Source organism: Aethalodelphis obliquidens, unplaced genomic scaffold (genome assembly GCF_003676395.1).
Source record: "Aethalodelphis obliquidens isolate GAN/ISIS:26980383/991018 unplaced genomic scaffold, ASM367639v1 scaffold41, whole genome shotgun sequence".
In the NCBI taxonomy this organism is placed as follows: Eukaryota; Metazoa; Chordata; class Mammalia; order Artiodactyla; family Delphinidae; genus Aethalodelphis; species Aethalodelphis obliquidens.
The window spans coordinates 14,654,150-14,675,341 of NW_020837985.1; the positions used below are offsets into that span (position 1 = coordinate 14,654,150).

Sequence of the window (21,192 nt, forward strand, 5' to 3'; positions counted from 1 at the left end):
TGAAGCCCACCCTCCCCTCTGGATCTCAATTTCCTGTCTGTAAAGAGAGGGAAGGAGCTAGATCAGTCTTCTCAGAATCATGTGAGACTTTTCCAAACATATATGCTCGGGCCTCACTGCACAAACCCTCCCCCCCCCGCCCCCCCGCAAGAGGTGACAGGCTGGGAGCCCAGGGCAAACAGGTCACGCAGAAGGCCAGCCAAGGGATCCCATCTGCAGGGACGAGGCCCACCAGAAGGTTCTCATTTCTGGCTATGAGTCCCTTTAGTCCTCAGGCTCCAAGATGACTTTCAGTTAAACACCACATGGTCTCGGTGTTTCAGAACACGAAGGACAGTCCTGTGACCACAGCTGGGGCAAGGCTGTCCAGAGAGAGTAGAAGCAGCCCTTAGAGGCCGGTTAGAGGCCCACAAGAGATGCGAGGAAGAAATTAAAATGGTCTCTGGGAAGCACCTGACTGCCACTGCCCTGAGGTTCTTGTCTGCAGAAGAGAGACACTGGGGCTGAAATCACAGGCCGCCAGTATTAATTTACCCAGAACTCACAGTCCGCCCAAAAGCGCCAGTCGTGAAACAAGTGCTCAGCAAACCTTGCGTTCCATCCCATCTCTTGGGGGAACACAGAGGAAAAAGGAATTAGAGAAAGGAAGAGCAGATGACATGGCAGATGAAAACAATGTGTTGTGATGTCTGTTTGGGTGAGATGGTGAAAGATCTGGAAGAAAGTGTCACTGAATGAATTCAGACGTGGCTGAGTGTCCATGCATTTACCCTCAACATGTGGCATGGTGTCCAGCACAAAGCAAGAAGCAAGAAACGTTTGCTAATAGCAAGACCTCCTAGAGAGGGTCCCCAGTTCTACCCTTGACCCCTTGCACTTAATACCATCACCAACGGCTGGGACAGAAGACAGGGACAGAGTTCAGGTTCAAAATCACTCCATCAACAGTACGAGCCCCATCACCGATGCTATCCAGCAGAGACAAACGTCAAGCCCCTTGTTTAACTTTTTAAAAAGATCAACAGCAAGGGCACAGGATGAGGAAGACCAGGCAAGGTCATGTGACCAGGCTCTATTATGTGAGATGGCTTTAGAAAGGGAACGCTACGTAAACAGGAGAAGTATGCAGACCACTCCTATCAGCACTGGGCCCACCAATCCTCCCCCTGTGGCTGCAGAGAGGCAGGACATGTAAAGCCCAAAGTCCACGCTGCCCGGCTCCTATCAACACCTCCGGAGCACGTGTGCTCACATGCCAAGCCCCCAGCGGCAGGTCTCTGGCTTCTACAGGAGGCGGGGGCTAATGAAGGGCTGTGTCCTGTCTCAGCTTCCCTCCACTCCTCAAAGGCCACCTGCCATGCTGCTCACTCAGTCTCCCTCTGCTCTTCCAAACCCCAGGTCCCGTCTTTTAAATGATTTTGGAAAACGCTCTGGAAAACATTTTTTAAGTAATTTGGGCCCCCCGAAGTGATTTCAGATATCACTGTGCTCTGAGCCAGGGCTGTGGCAAACTATTGTCCACACACCGAATCCGGCCCCACCCACACCATAAGTAAAGATCTGTCGGCGGACATTTCATCCCTGGCTGTTCTCACACCTCAGCAGCAGAGCCGAGGAGCTGCAGCAGAGGCCGGAGGGCTCCCAGAGCCGGAAATGTTTACTCCCTGGCCCCTGGACAGAAAAAGTTTGCCAACTCCTTGCTCTACGCTAATCAGAATTCATCCTGAGTGTACGATTCTATCAAATGTTAAGTGATGCTTTGGGGAGAAGGTCAGAATGGGGAGAAGTCCAGACAGAGTAATTCATCAAGAACCACCTAGGCAACGGAGACAGAGGAGAGGAAGGCTCTGGGAGGACCCGAGAGCTCTCTGCAAATACCTGGAAGGTCGACACATGCTAGAACTGCTTGTTTGTACGCTGGAGGGCAGGAGTTGTCCTCTTCCCACTGCTCCACTCGCTCACCTCACACATCCCATGGCACCAGGCAAGAGCGCGACAAATCATTACTGAGGAGGTGGACACAAACGGAAAGCGGACACACCGTCCCCAGGAGGTAAGGCAAGCAGGGAGGGGATTCGTAATTCTTTCATGGAGAGACCCAGTAATCAGAACTACCCAACAGCAGAACAGACTCATCACTCGGACCATGGGCCCCTCAGGCCGGCACACAGGACCACAGAAAACACGCGCCAGAGGACTGTCTTTGCCCTGGTGGGACAGGAACGTAGACGGCCCCTCAGTTCTCTCCCCGTCTAGCAGGCCAGGCCTGCTGGCTCTGGACGTGAGCTGGAGGAAAATGCTCTGCATGTCCTGCCTAAAACGGCCATCAACCATTTTTTTTCGCCTGCGAATCACCCTTTGCCTGACACTGGGCATCACACTTGGGTGCACTTGTTATTAGACTCAGAGCTATGTTTAACACATACTACCCTGCATTAACATTGCAGGATAAGGATTTATCACCAAATGCACACCTGTACTTGTACACATATACCCCAGGACTTATTCTAGATTGGTTGATTTTTGCAAATTGGCTAAATCACATGAGGTAAGTAGGATTCATTAGGTATTTAAGATGTTTCAAGGAGGACACACGTCAGTGAGCTCAGGGGAGATTTCCAACCGGCACACAGATTTAGGAATGCCAGCCCGCATGCAGAGCACCGCTACGTTCTGTTGTGATCTATCAAAAGTATCCAAGTGCAGGAGAGCTTAGTCACCTTTGCATGCCAGCAGCAGTCATCGTGTCCGACAGGCAGAGCAGGGCCCATTAATTGGACGCACCATTAATTGGACTGAAGCAACTTTCAGCTCTAGTACCTTTGTTGAAGTCTTGCGGATCCAGCGACAGACTGTAGCCAGGAAGTGTCTCGAGGAGGAGTTTGTAGCAGGCCCTCCAGCCAGGCTCTGAGATGCTTGGGGCCACGCACTGCATGGCAGCCACGCGCTTGAAGAAGGCGGACTTGCGGTGGAAGCCAATCAACTCGTAGAGCTCAGAGAGGATGCTGTACCGCTGGATCTTCTCCTCCTCGGAGAGCTGAAGCACACAGAGGAAAGTAAAAAGCATGTGAAAGAATCTTACAAGTGCAAAAGGAAACACAAAAAAGCTTTTTCATAAAACAGAGGCCCAATGAAACATGAAGGAAAAGGGAAGCTGAGTTAGTGCACTGACAGGGCAGGATCCAGAGAAGCACCGACATGGAAGCTCCAAGGCCCTCTCTGAGCCCCACCTCTCCAAGCTCACCCTGTCCTTTTGCTAAGAAGGCCCATATTCTCTGGAACAAAGGTATTTGCTACCTAGCACATAAGATGCAGAGAAGGGAAAGAGAAAGGGAAAGACACTGGAATCTGGGCAGGGATTCTCATCAAATACATTAACTTCTCAAAACACAAAATATATAGAACCAGGTAACCAGGTAACTAGACAAAGAACTGTTAATAATAACCACACCTAACTTGGACTTAAATTAAGACTTCATGGCTTACAAAAATTTTTCTTTCATCTACAACCTAACCGTATTTTCCCAACCACCCCATGATGTAGTAATAACAACTTCTGTTTAATCACGACTACAGGCCAGCAATGTAACTACTAGGTAACAGCTCAGAATTTTTAAAAGTCGTGTCTGTGATATAGTCTGTGTACACATTTATTTCCTTTTGGCTTCATTCTAAACGAGGACCTAAATCAATTTTTTAAACACAACAACAATAACAACAAAAAAACAAAAGCGAGGGTCAAAAATGGGGATTTAATACTTAAATGAAACAAGGGGCAGGCGAAGTCACAAAAATGCACGCCATGAGGCAGGGGTAATTAACAGAGGCCGACTATAGATTCAGCTCCAACATCCTTGGCAGCTGAAGCAAAAAGTAGAAGAGGATGAGCTACAGGAGCCATAACGCCTGTGGGATAAACATCTGTGTCAGCTGCTGGTACGTCCCATGCGGAAAATCCAAAACATCCTCCTCACCATCGAGCATCCTTCTCAGACCCCTCATGTTAAGTGCAACAAGCACATGCCCGCAGCCCGTGCCCCGGCCTCTGCCTTGCCCTTCCCGCCAGCCCTCTCCCTCTCATCACTGTACTGGGCTGCAAACCCAGGCCTGAAGCGCCAGATTACGGAGGCAGCCCCACACCTTGGCTTGGCGGGCAGCTCACCCAGCTGGGGCCCCCTGGATCTGCCCATTTCTCTGCTGCATTGGCTTCCCACCAAGAGAGATTCCTTCCTACGCTGGTCCCCACAAAACTCCTCTCTCCTAAATGCAAGGACGTCAAGCCATATTCCAGACTCCTGTTCAACCAGCAAGTTTTCAGTTCCCTCTCTCTTTTTCCTTCTCCAATAAAGAACTTGACTTTCCTCCCTCCCCATCCAACCGTTTTCTTTGTGAGAGCTCTGCGTTCCCCACACACCATCCTGAAAGCCGGGCACCCTGCCGGCTAGGACCAAGATGTCTCCGTCTAACCTGGGCTGCATCCTTACACTTTCCCCCTTCTATCTCAGAAAGCCTTTCCTGAATCTCCCATCCCTCTGATTCTGAGTTTAAATCGACAAAGTTCTGAGGTTACCATTATTATGTGCATATCTACTGGGCTTTTGCTAGGTTCCCTTAGCAACAAGCTTCATTAAGGAACTGCATCAGGAAGTTTAAAGAGGCTATTCTTATATCTGAGTGGAGTAGCCCGCAGGAAATGTAAATGGCTTTGAAGAGAAAATTAACCAGGGACAAAGAGGCCGCAGGTTCTAACCAACAGTGTGTCATGAGCCAAAACGTTATCAAATGGCTCAGTCATTCCTGAACATCAGATCTGCAGGAGGTGCCGGGTGCTGGGTTGAATATACGTTGGTCCTAGAGCATGCTCCCACAGCTGGTAAAGTGCTGGGCTTTTCTCTAGTTTTCCAAACAATTCCTTACGACCTCTTTCTCTTATGGTCACTTACATTTCCTACTAATGAAGAAAATTAATTTCAGTCACCTGGGTTGTTTGCGGGGAAGCTACACGACGCAGTTCACAGAGCTCAGACTTTGGAGCCATGGTGAACGAGGTCTGAAGACCAGTGGTAGCATTTACAAGGTAACCACGGGCCCGCAGCAAACACCCCAGCCTCCATTTCCTCACCTCTAAAACTGGGTTCAGTAAAACCAGTGAGCACAGTTGCCGTGATGATTATGGCCGCAACCTGTTTACCCCCAGGTAAGTGCAGGCAACAAGCTGGCTGCTTAATTAGTCGTAAGTATCATCAGCGGGTTTTAGTTTACCTGAGAACAGATGCTTTGCCGTTTTGTCTGTGGTAACAGAACGTATTTTACTGAGATTAACACCACCAGAGCAGCACCGACTAGAGACTTCCCCAGCTCTGCAGGGCAAGGCGTGTTCTTTGCCTCTGCAGAGCTGGTCACATTTTCTAGTCATTTGTTTTCACACTTATCTATTTAGCACCTGTGTCCCCCTCCGGACATTCTGCTCAAGCAGCGCAGGACCCTGTCTGTTTGGCTGCATTGCTGAATGTTCTCGGGCTACAAGACAGTGGGCCCAGGGCCTAGCACCCGGCCTCCAGGACAGAAGGTAGAGAGGGGAAAACCCAAACAAGCATGCTTTAACTAGGCCCCTGCACCCGAAATTATGGTCTGACTTGGGACAAATTACTAAATCTTCTTTACCCTGAGGCTCCTCTTCTATCAACAGGAATGAACGCACTTAGCACACAGAGTTACGAAGGTAGAAGGAAATAACCAAATTCACAACCTAGTCAAGTGTCTGCTAGCGGTCCAACAAACACGAGCTGCCTTTATTGCTCTGACACGTCACCGGTGGGGCTTTCTAAGTGCCAAGCAGTGTGTGAAGTGCTCTGCGTGTGTTATAATACTATTTATTGATACAACTTACAACAAATCCAGGAAGAAGTGAATATTATCATTCCCATTTTACAGATTCACAAACAGGCTAAGGGAGGTTACATTCCAGTCCAAGGTCACACGGAGGGGAAGTGGCGGTTGAAACCTGAATCTGGGCTGCCAAGGTTCGCGTTCCTTCTCTCTCACTTCTACCTGACCTGTGAAATCTCTGTGTTCGACAGACAAATCTGCAGACAGCCAGCTGTTAAATGCGATGCGCGCAGCCGTTTGTCAGTGCTAATTACCATAAACTACTCTCGTAAACAACGAAAGACAAGACAGGTGATCCATGTTCCCGCTCACAAAGAGAAGTTCTGCCTTGAACGCTCCTGCAACGTGCACAAACCCTTCCCAATACCACTAGACCCAAACGTATTCTTTTTCATTTTTTTACATTTGCACAGGGCTTCTTAAGGCAGAAGCCACCTGCAATAATTGCATCTTGGTTCCTTTCAAAGTTTCCAGATTAGCCAAAATCAGTCCCAGAACAGACACAACTCATCAGTTCTACAATGGAACACACTTGACTGAGAACCAAAACCTTGTCCTGGTTCAGAAAAACTATAGATCCCTCTTTGTTACTGTCATTATAAAATCCCACCAGTGTCTATTTGAATTATGGTTTTCTCAGAGTATATGCCCAGTAGTGGGATTGCTGGGTCATATGGTAATTCTATTTTTAGTTTTTTTGTTTGTTTGTTTTTTGCAGTACGCAGGCCTCTCACTGTTGTGGCCTCTCCCGTTGCGGAGCACAGGCTCCGGACGCGCAGGCTTAGCGGCCATGGCTCACGGGCCCAGCCGCTCCACGCATGTGGGATCTTCCCGGACCGGGGCACAAACCCGTGTCCCCTGCATCGGAAGGCGGATTCTCAACCACTGCGCCACCAGGGAAGCCCTATTTTTAGTTTTTTAAGGAACCTCCATACTGGTAGCTTTTTAAGGAACTTAGTTTTTTAAGGAATTCTTAGTTATTTAAGGAACCTCCATACTGTTCTCCATAGTGGCTGCATCAATTTACATTCCCACCAACAGTGCAAGAGGGTTCCCTTTTCTCCACACCCTCTCCAGCATTTGTTGTTTGTAGATTTGCTGATTATGCCCATTCTAACCAGTGTGAGGTGATACCTCATTGTCGTTTTGATTTGCATTTCTCTAACGATGAGTGACGTTGAGCATCTTTTCATGTGCTTCTTGGCTATCTGTATGTCTTCTTTGGTGAAATGTCTATTTAGGTCTTCTGCCCATTTGTGTGTGTGTGTGTGTGTGTGTGTGTGTGTGTGTCTGTGTGTGTGTGTGTGTGTGTGTGTGTGTTACGCGGGCCTCTCACTATTGTGGCCTCTCCCGTTGCGGAGCACAGGCTCCGGACAAGCAAGCTCAGCGGCCATGGCTCACCGGCCCAGCCGCTCCGTGGCATGTGGGATCCTCCCAGACCAGGGCACGAACCCGTGTCCCCTGCATTGGCAGGCGGACTCTCAACCACTGCGCCACCAGGGAAGCCCTGCCCATTTTTTGATTGGATTGTTTTTTCGATATTGAGCTCCATAAGCTCTTTGTATATTTTGGAGATTAATCCTTTGTCCATTGTTTCATTTGCAAATATTTTCTCCCATTCTGAGGGCTGTCTTTTTGTCTTGTTTATGGTTTCCTTTGCTGTGCAAAAGCTTTTAAGTTTAATTAGGTCTAATTTGTTTATTTTTATTTTCATTACTCTAGGAGGTGGGTCAAAAAAGATTTTGCTGTGGTTTATGTCAAAGAGTGTTTTTCCTATGTTTTCCTCTAAGAGTTTTATAGTGTCCGGTCTTACATTTAGGTCTTCAATCCATTTTGAGTTTATTTTTGTGTATGGTGTTAGGGAGTGTCCTAATTTCATTCTTTCACATGTAGCTTCCAGTTTTCCCAGCACCACTTACTGGAAGGGAAGCAGCAGCACAGCACAGGGAGATCAGCTTGCTGCTTTGCGAGGACCTAGAGGGGTGGGATAGGGAGGGTGGGAGGGAGGCTCACGAGGGAGGGGATATGGGGATATATGTGTGCATATGGCTGACTCACTTTGCTGTACAACAGAAACTGACAGTGTTGTGGAGCAATTACACTCCAATAAAGATCTATTAAAGGGCTTCCCTGGTGGCGCAGTGGTTGAGAGAGTGCCTGCCGATGCAGGGGACAGGGGTTCGTGCCCCGGTCTGGGAAGATCCCACATGCCGCAGAGTGGCTGGGCCCGTGAGCCATGGCCGCTGAGCCTGCGTGTCCAGAGCCTGTGCTCCGCAACGGGAGAGGCCACAATAGTGAGAGGCTCACGTACCACAAAAAAAAAAAAAAAAAAAAAAAGATCTATTAAAAAATAATAAAATTTAAAAATTTTTTTCATTTAAAAATTAAAAAAAGAAAAATCCCACCAGAACTCATTTTGCTGTCTGCTCAGCTGGCAACCAGACACGGAGATGAGTCAACTCCAGCAGAGCATCGAGTTGAGGAGAACTCGAAAGGCCCACACCCGCTGCAGCAAGGCGGGCCCCTTACCCTCCGCACGGCTCTGCTGACCCCTAGTGTTCTACGAAGACCAGGCCAACAGAGAAGGGGCTGTTCCCAACAGCTGCAAATTCCCACACATTAAATAAAAGCATCTGATCTTATAAAATACATTGTATATATACCCACCTGTGAAAACAGCTTCACCAAAAGCCCAAATGTTCAACATTAATTTGCAAAGCCAACTCCGGTCCATAAGGGCGAGCAAGTCTTAGGACACTGAGTCTTCCAAGTCCCTCCCACACCCAACCCTCCACCAAACTGCCTGCAGTTCCTCAGCATGCTTTTAAATGCATCCCCCCGCCCCCCAGATGTCCCTCCACGCCCTCTGGCCTGAGTATAAGAGCGGCTACTGGGTAACTGCAGGGCAACACTAGACAGGACTAGACACAGAGAATCTGAACTAAACTACTCCTGATCACCATGAGTTCGTTATTCCATCATTTTACAGATGAAAATATCGAGAGATATGGAGGATTATGCTCAAGGTCACGCAGCTAATAAGTGGCAAAGCGGGGTCTGCACACAGGCCCACGGCTCTGCTCCTCACTCCAGCATGATGCCCCAGCTGGATCCCCACACCCACAGGGTTCTCTCGTGCCTGCCTGACAGGTCCACGTTTCTTTGCTTTGACTCACGACCTGTAACAGGTCTGCCTTTTAAGCAACTTTTCCATCCACTGTCCCTCAGCAACAAAACCGCTCAGGCCACCAAACGACTTCCGGCTCCCCAAGCCCTCTGTGCTCGAGCCAGGTCACGCCTTCGCACCTGGTCCCTGCTCAGAGGCTCTTCAGCCCCTGTAGGTGGATTGTTTCTGCTCTCTGCAGGGAAACCCCTCTGGGGAGCCCTCCTCTCACCCTCAGCACAGTAGTCCCCGGGCCGCATCCCGAGCTGTCCCACTAGATCTGCATGTGCCCAGGGCTGCTCTTTGGACCAGCAGCCTAAGAGCCAGGGATTACGCCCTGGTCATCCCTGCAAACGTACTGCCCAGCCCAGAGCTCACACCCAGCAGGTCACCCGGAAATCGTGGTGAGTGATGGATCCAACCCAGATGTCTGTGCATTTGCCAGCACTGCTGACGGCTGGTTTCCACCCTTCGCTCAGTTTCCCATAAAACTGAAGCTTCACCGTCAAGTGGTGGGTTTTCACTTTTCCTGCCCATCTTTACCAGAAACGTCAAGGGAAACCAAAACACCTTTTCTCAACCCTTTCCTGATGACGCATTCCCATCCGTGACACCGCCGTGCTCAGCAGCTTTGAGTCCACGTAGTGTTGTTTCCCTTACACTAAATGGCTCCAAACGTTGTGGGATTTTTTTCTCGTTTTGGTTTGTTTGTACTCGGTTTATTCGCTTGATTCTGCTTTTGTCTCTCCCTTCAGTGTTAGGCTGGCAGCTGCCACTTCTCACTCCCTTCAGCTGCCCCCCTCCCAGTGTCCCGGAGGTGCAGTAACAACCTTCACAGAAGAGGAAACCAAGGCACAGAGAGGCTAACTTACCCAAGGGGCTAAGCCAGATTCAGGCCCCAGCAGTGTGTATTCTGAGTCCTGTGCTAAACTCTTATGCTAGAATAGCTAACTTTTTATAGATTGTGGTTATAAACATATGAGGTATCAAAACATGTATGAGCAGCATACACATCAACGCTAAGACCTTCATTAACGCCACTGCTTTATTTCTATTTTAAAAATTAAGAACCTCTGGGCTTCCCTGCTGGCGCAGTGGTTGAGAGTCCACCTGCCGATGCAGGGGACACGGGTTCGAGCCCTGGTCCGGGAAGATCCCACATGCCGCAGAGCAAACTAAGCCTGTGTGCCACAACTACTGAGCCTGCGCTCTAGAGCCGGCATGCCACAACTACTGAAGCCCGCATGCCTAGAGCCCGTGCTCTGCAACAAGAGAAGCCACCACAATGAGGAGCCCGCGCAACGCAATGAAGAGTAGCCCCTGCTCGCCACAACTAGAGAAAGCCCGCGTGCAGCGATGAAGACCCAATGCAGCCAAAAATAAATTAATTAAAAAAAAATTAAGAACCTCTGCAGTCAATATGGCAAAATGTTAATACGTTAAACCTAGATGATAGAGGCATGTGTGCCTTATTACTCATTCTCTCTTATATGTTCAAAATACAAAATGATTGTAAAGTCTCTCTCCCCTCCCCTCCACCCACTACCCTCTCTCTCACCTGAGCCTCCCAGACCCACATATTTTACAGTCTTTTCATTATATCCACAACTGAATCCACCAGCGTTGCCCCCAAACTCCCTCTGCAGCTTTCCCTTCTCCGAGCACAGCATGACCATCATTTACCTAATTAATCAAGCCAGAAACCTGGGCGTTATTCTGTCTGCCCTCACAAACATCATTAATCCCTTCCTTTTCACCCCCTAAACACGTCTTCGATCTGTTGGCTTTTTTCCATTGACCGTCCCACCACCACTCAGGTGAAGCCGCCTACACTGCCCACCTGGACTCCTCAAGAGCCTCCCACCTGGCCTCCCTCACCATGCTTACCCTACTCCACACAAAGGGCATCCCATCATTCCTGTGCTTTTAAGACCTTTCTTTTAAAAACCACTGTTCTTAGAATAAACTCCAAGTTCTTCACCTGGTGAATGTCTATCTTTGCCACGAAACTGTCAGCTTAATGAGAGAAGACTCTGCCTTCTCCACCTCTACGCCCCCTCCCGGCACAATGCCATGCTCAGTAAAGATCTGCTCGATTACAGTAACCGGTATTGTAACCCTAGTCCTGGGTCCTTAACCAAACTGCTTCACTTTTGAGTCTTGGTTGCCCTGGCCATAAAAATCCAAGGTAGATTAGAAAGATTGTAGACGTTTGCCTAGATTACTGATTTGGGGACTTTGCAGTAGCAACCTGCAACTAAATGTTCTAATGACTTTGTCTTATTAAAAACACATCCAGATTCAAGTAATATTTGTGGAATGCCTTAGGTGTAAAAGGAGCTGTACAAAGTACTTTCACACACTTCGTGTTTTATAACATGAACAACCCAGATAGGGTCACAAATGGAATAGCTTCACAAGTGACAAATGTAAGGTGATAAGGCATTAAGCTTGTCCAAGGTCGCAAAGCTGGTGAGAGCAAAGTCGTTTCTCCAATCAAAAAAATTTTTGAAAGAACAGAATTCTGAATTTTGAGGGTAAAAGACCATAATACAAAGAGGTAAAACAACTCCCTTAATCAAAGTTTCAAGTTCTGACTCCAGAGTTTTAACCGTGCCATACTGAATGCTAGCACAGCAAAATCAGATGGTCTTTTGGTGAATAAGCTCCAGGAAAACCGCGTTAATTCTTCCACTCATAGGAGGACACACACCCACCTGTCGAAGGTTGATGTAGACTGCATTCTGGAGAAATTCTGAAGCTTCCATGCTCCGCTTCTGAATGGCGAGGACACGGACGGCCTTGACACACGCTTCTAACTCAATCACCCCGGCGTTCTTATACTGCAGGGTCAAAAGAGAAGAGGAGAGGTGTTTGTGTCAGGTCGTGCAGGCGGTACCACAGGGACTCAGTGACACTGAGCAGCACGTCCCCACCCAAGGGGGGGACTTTGTGTTTGAGAAAGTCTATCCCTTAAGGGGACAGAAGGGGTTGGTGGGATTGAGTGAACCTATAAAGGCCCATATAGATATGTTTGCGTTCATTCAAATAATACAACCAACAGTCGCTGGATATTCTACAAAATTTCAAAACGTTATCAATGGAAACCTTGCTATTCACTTCCACTTAATCTCCTGCTCGAAAACATTCTTAGACTCTCTCACACCTGCAGCTTTGATGCAGTAGTTGCCAATTCATGTTACTTTGTTACAAAAGTTCTAGCTCCTTGTATCACTGTATCTGTCCTCTCTTGGCACGTTTGATATCTTTCTGCTTATCTCTCTGAGTTACCTGTTCCTGCTTCTCAGATCCTGAGAGGAAGGACAAATGAAGATACATGAACAGAAAAGGTACCGTGGGCTTCACACAGCCACTCAGTAATGATCCCAGCGAGAACTTCTCCAATCTCATCTTCACCTCTCAAGGTTCTGCACGAGGTGACATCCAGCCAGGAGAGCTGGCCTTGCCCATGTGAAAGCTGTGTGGCTTAGACGTGAGGACAGGCCCAGAAGCTGGCTCTGGAGCCCAGGCCCCCCTGCTCTGTGCCTTCCTCTTTCCCGAGGCCCCAACTCGAAGCCCTCCATGCTCCCTGTTCCTCCGCCCTTTTTATTTTTTTTCCTAATTACCCTGAGCTGGAGTGGTTTTCATCTGATGTATCTGAAAAGACTTCCTGCAGCTGGGGAAGAGGCTTCTGCGGTAAATCCATGTATTCTGGTGCCTGAAGAGCGCCCGAGGCTGAGAGACCCCCCACCAACACTCACCGAGGCGTTAAACATGCTGTGGAGTCAGCCACCCCCCAGCAAGTGTTTGCTGAGACCCCAAGGCCTGCCTGGCATAACCACTCATGAAAATGCAGTCTGCCCACTTATCAATTATTAAGAAGCAAAAATATCCAATTGCCCATGTTTCTTACTAAAATTATTTGTAAGGTGGCAAAAGAAATTACTGTGCCAGAAAGAGCAGGTCTCCACTGTTTCCTCATTTCCAATATGTAACAGGCGCAGAATTTGTGATATATTACATGTAATTTATCAAAGACAGCACAAAAAGAAACTATACTTACCTAACTACCAATACTGAAGTCAAAGTCTATCAATTTTATATACCATTTAACGACACAACACAAAGAATCTAACAGGGACTTGATTTCATTGAAATATAATTATTTCCTTTCCTTCAAAATTCTTAAAATAACTTCTACTGAAGCGAAAATAGAAGTCAACTCATTTTTTTCACATATTTTGGTTATAGTTAAATATTTTAAATATTACAATGAAATTTAAATTGCAATCATAAAAAACTGTTCATATATTAGTAGAAAGATATACAGAATCAATGGGAATCAGGAAAAGAATGGACATTTACTAAAAGTCTACTACATACCTAGTCTTTTACAAGCATTCTCCTGGAACATAAGCTCTCTGATGCAGGCGCCCCCATTTTCACTGCTGAGTCCCTGGTAATCATCTACCAAGGCACCAGCATAGAACTATGCAATTAATATTTTAGAAATAAATCAGGGAATTATCTCATTCAATTCTAAAACAAACCCCTAAAATGAATACGGAACTTATTTACAGATAAAGAAAATAGGGTCCCAAAAAGTAAAGTTTCTTACCCAAGGTCACAAAGCTAGTAATTGGTAAAGGCAGGATTTGAACTCAGGTCTGTCTGACTCCAAAACTAAGGTGGAAATCTCATTCCATTAGGAAGGGTCCAGCACCACAGACAACCCTCCTATCTTTGTTCAGATCTAGCCTTATATAGCCTTAGCATCCCATACATAGGGAACTCGAGGACAAACCATAACAGTAAGGATTTTATAGCCAGTAATTTCTTAGGTCTTATTTACAAAGTGTCAGCAGATCAGCAGAAAAGCTCTGTAAAAAGGTATTTCTAAGAATAAAACCAAAGAGAGAACCCATAAGGAAAAGATTTACTATATTAAAAACATTTTTGACCACAACCAAAATGAAAAACCTCATAAACAAAACAAAAGGCAAGCAACATCAGGAAAAAGATTTGCAATATATGTCAATGACAGAAAAGAAGCTAATATCCATGATTTACAAAGAGCTATCACAAAGCAATAAGAAATGCTCCCTAATTTAAATGTATGCAAAGGACAAAAACGGATAATTCATTTTAAAAATGCAATTGGCTAATACATGAACAATGTTCAATACCTCACTGGTCATCAAATGCAAACTAAAACAACGAAAAATTACTTTCGCTCATCATATTGGCAAATATTTTAAAAGGACAGTGTCTGTTTGTGGGAGAACAAACTGTTATAAAACTTTTTGGAGGACGATACAGCAATGTATATGTAAACTCTAAAAAATATATGCACACTTTTTGACTCAAGTCCACTTCTGGGAATTGTTTCCTTTTAAAAAAAAAAATCAGTCCAAAAAGATTTATCCATCACTGCATTTATCACAGCACTGTTTACAACGGTGGAAAGAAAAATTGAAGGAAAATAATATTCAGTAATAGAGAATTGGTTAAATGAGTAATTCTACATCTTTTCATTCCCTGTTGGAGAAGGAATTTGGAGAGTAACTTGAAAGTAACCTATGATAAATGTAAATGTCATATCCAATGACTAAATTTCCAGAAATCTTAACTAAAGGAATACTCATACAAGAACAAAAGAATATATGTACAAGAATGTTCAAACATTTTTTTCTAAGAGTGAAAAAGTGAAGATTCAATAACGCAGAAAAACGCATAATTTGCCAAATGAAAAATGTAGGTCTCCACACAGTAAAGAAGTACAGAATGCTCACCATTTTATGATACAGATGATATACATCGACAAAAAGAACAGAAAATAGATATTAAAAATGTTATCTCCAGGCTTCCCTGGTGGCGCAGTGGTTAAGAATCTGCCCACCAATGTAGGGGACATGGGTTCGAGCCCTGGTCCGGGAAGATCCCACATGCCACGGAGCAACTAAACCCATGTGCCACAACTACTGAGCCTACGCTCTAGAGCCTGCAAGCCACAACTACTGAGTCCGTGTGCCGTAACCACTGAAGCCCACGCGCCTGGAGCCTGTGCTCTGCAACAAGAGAAGCCACCGCAATGAGAAGCCCACACACTGCAACGAAGAGTAGCCCCCACTTGCCGCAACCAGAGAAAGCCTGCAGGCAGCAACGAAGACCCAACACAGACAAAAATAAATTAATTAATTAATTAATTAATTATTTTTTAAAAATGTTATCTCTGAGGACTTCCCTGGCAGTCCCGTGGTTGAGACTCCGTGCTTCCACTGCAATGGGGGGACGCAGGTTCGATTCCTGGTCGGGGAATTAGGATCCCGCATGCCGTGTGGCATGGCCAAAAAATTTAAAAAGTTTTTAAATGAAAAATTTAAAAAAAAATTTTTAAACGTTATCCCTGAGTAGCAGGGCTATGATAGCCTCTTTTTCTCCTATTTTCAGACTTATTAAATTAAATATACATGATTTTTAATCAACAAAAACCATTTTTAGGCATATAGTATTATGCATTGGGGACTACTACATGAATACTTACAGAAACAAATACTTAGGAGATACTGCAGCAGCATTACACAATGTAAAACAGGGACTTCTGATTAAAACAACATCGTCACATAAAGGATCTATAGAGTACAATCACCTTGCTGTAATAGGAAATGGCCTCCTTGTATTTGTCAATTATGTCTTCAGGGCTAAGGCAGTTCTTAGCCCGCCCAATCTCAGCGCTGGTATCTGGATTGATGCCATTAGTGGTGAGGGCACCTACAAACCGAGAGAAAGAAAAGAAATAATCTTTTGCTTTTTCCGTCTTGTTTCTTTGTTATTTTAAAAGAAGGGCACAAATAAGATAAAGCTTGAATATTCCCAACTGAAATTTAAATAATGAAATCATTTTTAAAGTCTTCACAGCTTATACACTCCCTATAATAGTCTTACCATCAAAGCATTGTATTAAATGTTAATTAACTCAGAATAAGTTTTCCTCCCTGTTGAAACTTTTTATTAAAGAACATGAAATGCATTATATAAAAGTAACATGTCTATAATAACTAGCTTAGTTGCCTTGACAGCAATGCAGTCAGTGTGCATTATCTCCCAGCACTAAGCTCTTCTCTTAACGCTACAAGAAACCAGACTGCACCCTCAAATGGAGATAAACTATGTGAAAGTATTTTCTGAACTATACAGCACAAAAACACATAGCTTACAAGTACTGGCATCCTTTCTGAGGCTGTCATTTTCTGTTTCTGGCCAACCCCTGTCAATAAGCAGAACCACCTAATTCCCCAGCCATCAAACTCACAGGGGCAAGAGCTCTGGAGACATGTCCGTTTATAGAATGTAACCAACTACACATAGAACTCTGACAAGAAAAAGATGAAATACTCTTTGATTTCAGAGAACACTCAAAAAATACTCTCGTTAGCCTCACAGCAGGAAAAGCTGGGCTTCTCCTAAGCCACTTGTTTACTTCAGGGACACTGAGCAAATCCAACAAATTCTGTTCCCCTCATGTCTACTGGGAGACTCAGGCACACATGTGCTGTTATCTTATAACTCACGGGGCAAAGGGTGTGTCTCACACGGCCCGCAACCTTCACGCAAGCTCATTGCCTCGCCTTGCTGTCTAAACTTGGTCCCATTTTCTCACCTGCTCTCTTGGTATTTTGTTATTCTGTATGCTGCCTCAAATGCCTTTCGGAACAGGACAGAAGAGTGAGTGGATAGATAAATGGGCAGACGGACAGACAGACTCTAAGCAAAGAGGAACAAAGAACATTTCCTACGCAAAGTCCTCTTCTAGTCAAGGAAGAAAGAACCATAACAGAGGACTGGGAAGAGACAGGTGGCTTAGGATTTTGTGCTTCTACAGATTTTGTGAAAATCACAGCAAGAGATAAGAGGGTAGAACTGTAAATAATAAAAGAAAAGGGCATGCATGCCTGAAAAAAATCTAAAATATTTACTTTCTAAAGAATAGATTCAAATCAGCAAGGCCCAATGACACAATCCTTGGGTCCTTACAGAACTGAGAAGTCCACTTCCAAGCCACAAGGCAACCCTTTGGAGCACTGAGAATCTACACTGGGTGGTCATAAGGCCATCAGAGCAAAAACTATGTTATTCTGCACTAACGAGGAATCAGAACCTATGTGGGGACATCCACGCGTGTCCTCATTTACAACCCATGGCGCGTTACGCGGCGGGGGGGACTCCTAGTGAGCCCCGTTTCTGCAGGGGAGGAAACAGGTCCTAAATAGGCTGAGCATTCCTACTAGCTCTCCAGTAGTAGGAGCTGGATATACAGATATACAGAGCCGTTTACTCCAGAGCAGGATTTGAACCCAGGCCTGTATTTTTTTTTTTTTTTTTTTTTTTGGTTCCCCGGCCCTCTCCCTGCCGTGGCCTCTCCCGTCACGGAGCACAGGCTCCGGACGCGCAGGCCCAGCGGCCATGGCTCACGGGCCCAGCCGCTCCGCGGCACGTGGGATCTTCCCGGACCGGGGCACGAACCCGCGTCCCCCGCATCGGCAGGCGGACTCCCAACCACGGCGCCGCCAGGGAAGCCCCGGGCCTGTATTTTTAACCACAGTACTATCCTGCTTTGTGCGTTTTTCATGTTTACCTTTGTTTCTGGCATGAAATAATATTTAATAGATGATAGGTTATCTTGATTTATCTCATTAGCTCTAATAATTTGTCTTCATATGGTTGAATTTTACTCTTTTCCCTTGGGGAATGGAAGGGAAAGAGTGGGAATCAGAATGAGGTGGGCTCTTCATTCTTCCTATGGTACCTCACCTCATCCAAGAAGCCCCCAACCAGGGAGAAGGAACAAATTTTCCCTCCATATTTAAAAAAAAAAAAAGACACCACTGATAATGGGCGTTCCCTTAATGATTCACTTAACTCCAGTACAGAGGCCGGGGGGGAAAAAGCATATGCAGAAACCGGGAAGAATATAACCTGTAAGAAGGTAAAAAGAGCATAGCTCACGGGAGAGCTTAGTGGGTCAGACTGATTTAATTTCACTCAATAAAAGAATAACACACTCTAAAAATACTAGTATGCAATGGATTTGATCTTTCTTGACACCTATAAAGTTTTGACAGTCCACATGTAACATTATTGTGAACCAGTGAAACAAGGAGTCTATAGACAGGAAAAATCAATGCCACAGGCAGGCTGAAACCCAGGCTAGAGGAAAGGAGAAGAAAGAGCATAGTTAAGAAGTGGGGAAAAGCTGGAAAAAAAAAATCATCACAAGGGCTCCCCAGTATCAGTCCAACAACAGTTTAATAATTCATTCAAGAGAAAGTTACTGAGTTCCTATTATGTGCAACACAGTATAGGAGGCACAAGCTAGAAAGTCAACAAAAGTAAAATGAAGCAAAAATAAGAGGGAATGGGACTTCCCTGGTGGCACAGTGGTTAGGAATCCGTCTGCCAATGCAGGGGGCACAGGTGCGAGCCCTGGTCTAGGAAGATCCCACATGCCACGGAGCAACTAAGCCCGTGAGCCACAACTACTGAAGCCCGCGCGCCTAAGAGCCCGTGCTCCGCAACAGGAGAAGCCACTGCGATGAGAAGCCTCAGCTCGCCGCAACTTAGAGAAAGCCCGCACTCAGCAACAAGGACCCAATGCAGCCAAAAATAAATTTAATTAATTAATTTTAAAAAAATAAAAAAGAAATAAGAGGGAATAAAACAGAGACAAATGATGCAGGAGAAAGAACGGCAAAACCATAAAAAGAGGAGAATAACAAGGGTAGCCCCCACTCACTGCAACTAGACAAAGCCCTCAAGCAGCAATGAAGAGCCAACGCGGCCAAAAACAAATAAATAAATAAACAAAAAATTTTAATTAATATTAAAAAATAACAAAAGATAAATAGAATTGTAAAGTTAGAACATTGTTGAAAAGCTGTAAAAATACTCCAAAAAACAGATCAAAACATATACATGTAGGAAGGCTGCCCCCCTGTCATATATAAATGCAAACTTATTTTTGTTCATTCATGGGCACTAAATTACTTTATCCAAAGCATAATATATATATTTTTTATTTTATTTATTTATTTATTTATTTTTGGCTGTGTTGGGTCTTCGTTTCTATGCGTGGGCCTTCTCTAGTTGCGGCGAGCGGGGGCCACTCTTCATCGCGGTGCGCGGGCCTCTCACTGTCCCGGCCTCTCTTGTTGTGGAGCACAAGCTCCAGATGCACAGGCTCAGTAGTTGTGGCTCATGGGCCTAGTTGCTCCACGGCATGTGGGATCTTCCCAGACCAGGGCTCGAACCCGTGTCCCCTGCATTGGCAGGCAGATTCTCAACCACTGCGCCACCAGGGAAGCCCCAAAGCACAATATTTTAATTAAAACAAATAATCAATATTACACTTCTCCTGTCAAATCTAGTTCATAAATTTACTCTGCTATGTAACCATAACGTGTCTAAGATGGAGCTAAAATTAATGAAAATACCTTTGTATGGTTTGTGGAACTCTTCTCAAAATTCCAGGCTTTTAAAATAAATCTGAGCAGTATTTCTATACTGTCTTTTTTCTTGTGAAGCAACAGATACTGCTGTCAAAATTCTGTCATTATAATGATTCATGAGCATCATGCTCTAACTAATCTGCCAGACAATAAGGCACTATCTTGACACTGTGACCAAACAAAATGAAATATAAGGAAGACAATGACCCTATTCTGGAAAATTTACAACCTATGTCAACACTGGGGTTTTTCCTTCATTGGTTAGCAAAATAAAATAAATCATATACTTTCTTAGAGCATTCGGTAGCCATGACTCTTCTTTTAGTGTAATGACCAGAAAAGAGTTAAGTATGACTTTTTTAGGTCAATTAGCAACAATCATCACTGGAAGGTAAGTAATGCGGTATTAACTGGTAGCAATGCTTCCGCCTACATTAGACCTAAAATAAAACTACACTGAGTTCTGAAAGTATTATAAAGGAAGAGATGAGGTCCCTAATGAGAAATCAAAGAAGTAAAGGCTTTTTAATTAACCATTCCTACAGAAAGGAATAGACTATGGTAGTTAAGAGAACAGACCTGGAGACAAATGTGTGGGTGTGAATTCCCACATCACCGCTAACTAGCTGTACCCATGACAAGTCAATGAACTTTTCTGCATCTCAGTTTCCTCACCTACAGACTGGGGATAACAACAGTACCTATCTCCTAGAACTGTTGTAAGAATTAAATTGCTTTTAAAATACCTCAGATCTTAGATATGACACCAAAAGCACAGGCAACAAAGAAAAGTTAGATAAAGTGGACTTCATCAAAACTTAAAACTTCTATGCTTCAAAGGACACCATCAACAAAGTGAAAAAAACAACACACAGAATAGGAGAAAATTTTTGTAAACCATATATCTGATAAGGAACTTGTATCTACAATATAAAAAGAAATCTTACAACTCAACAATAAAAAGACAAATAACTCAATTAAAAATGGATAAAGGATCTAGAAAGACCTTTCAGTGATCCAGAAAGGATCTCATTCAGATTCGACGGAGAAATTAAACCCTTTACAGACAATCAAAAGTTAAGAGAATTCAGCACCACCAAACCAGCTTTACAATAAATGCTAAAGGAACTTCTCAAGGCAGGAAACACAAAAGAAGGAAAACACCTACAGTAACAAACCCGAAATAATTAAGAAAATGGTAAGAGGAACATACATATAGATAATTACCTTAAATGTAAATGGATTAAATGCTCCAACCAAAAGACATAGACTGGCTGAATGGATACAAAAACAAGACCAGTACATATGCTGTCTACAAGACACCAACATCAGACCTAGGGACACATACACACTGAAAGTGAGGGGATGGAAAAAGATATTCCATGCAGCTGGAAATCAAAAGAAAGCTGGAGGGCTTCCCTGGTGGCGCAGTGGTTGAGAGTCCGCCTGCCAATGCAGGGGACACGAGTTCGTGCCCCGGTCCGGGAAGATCCCACATGCCGTGGAGCAGCTGGGCCCATGAGCCATGGCCGCTGAGCCTGCGCGTCCGGAGCCTGTGTTCTGCAACGGGAGAGGCCACAACAGTGAGAGGCCCGCATACCACAAAAAAAAAAAAAAAAAAAAAAAAAAAGAAAG

General features: G+C 45.0%; 1 protein-coding gene across 4 annotated transcripts in view; it reads right to left on the reverse strand.

The window, feature by feature from the left end:
• The window catches only part of TRAPPC9 (trafficking protein particle complex subunit 9), a 509,122-nt gene that overhangs the window by 442,658 nt on the left and 45,272 nt on the right, over positions 1 to 21,192 (reverse strand). For all 4 annotated transcript variants that reach the window (XM_027077960.1, XM_027132545.1, XM_027077959.1 and 1 more), the window contains 3 exons: positions 15,702 to 15,823; positions 11,770 to 11,895; positions 2,821 to 3,037 (listed from right to left, as the gene is read on the reverse strand). In XM_027077960.1, the coding sequence (XP_026933761.1) occupies positions 2,821 to 3,037; positions 11,770 to 11,895; positions 15,702 to 15,823 (465 nt within the window). The remainder of the gene's footprint in view (positions 1 to 2,820; positions 3,038 to 11,769; positions 11,896 to 15,701; positions 15,824 to 21,192) is intronic.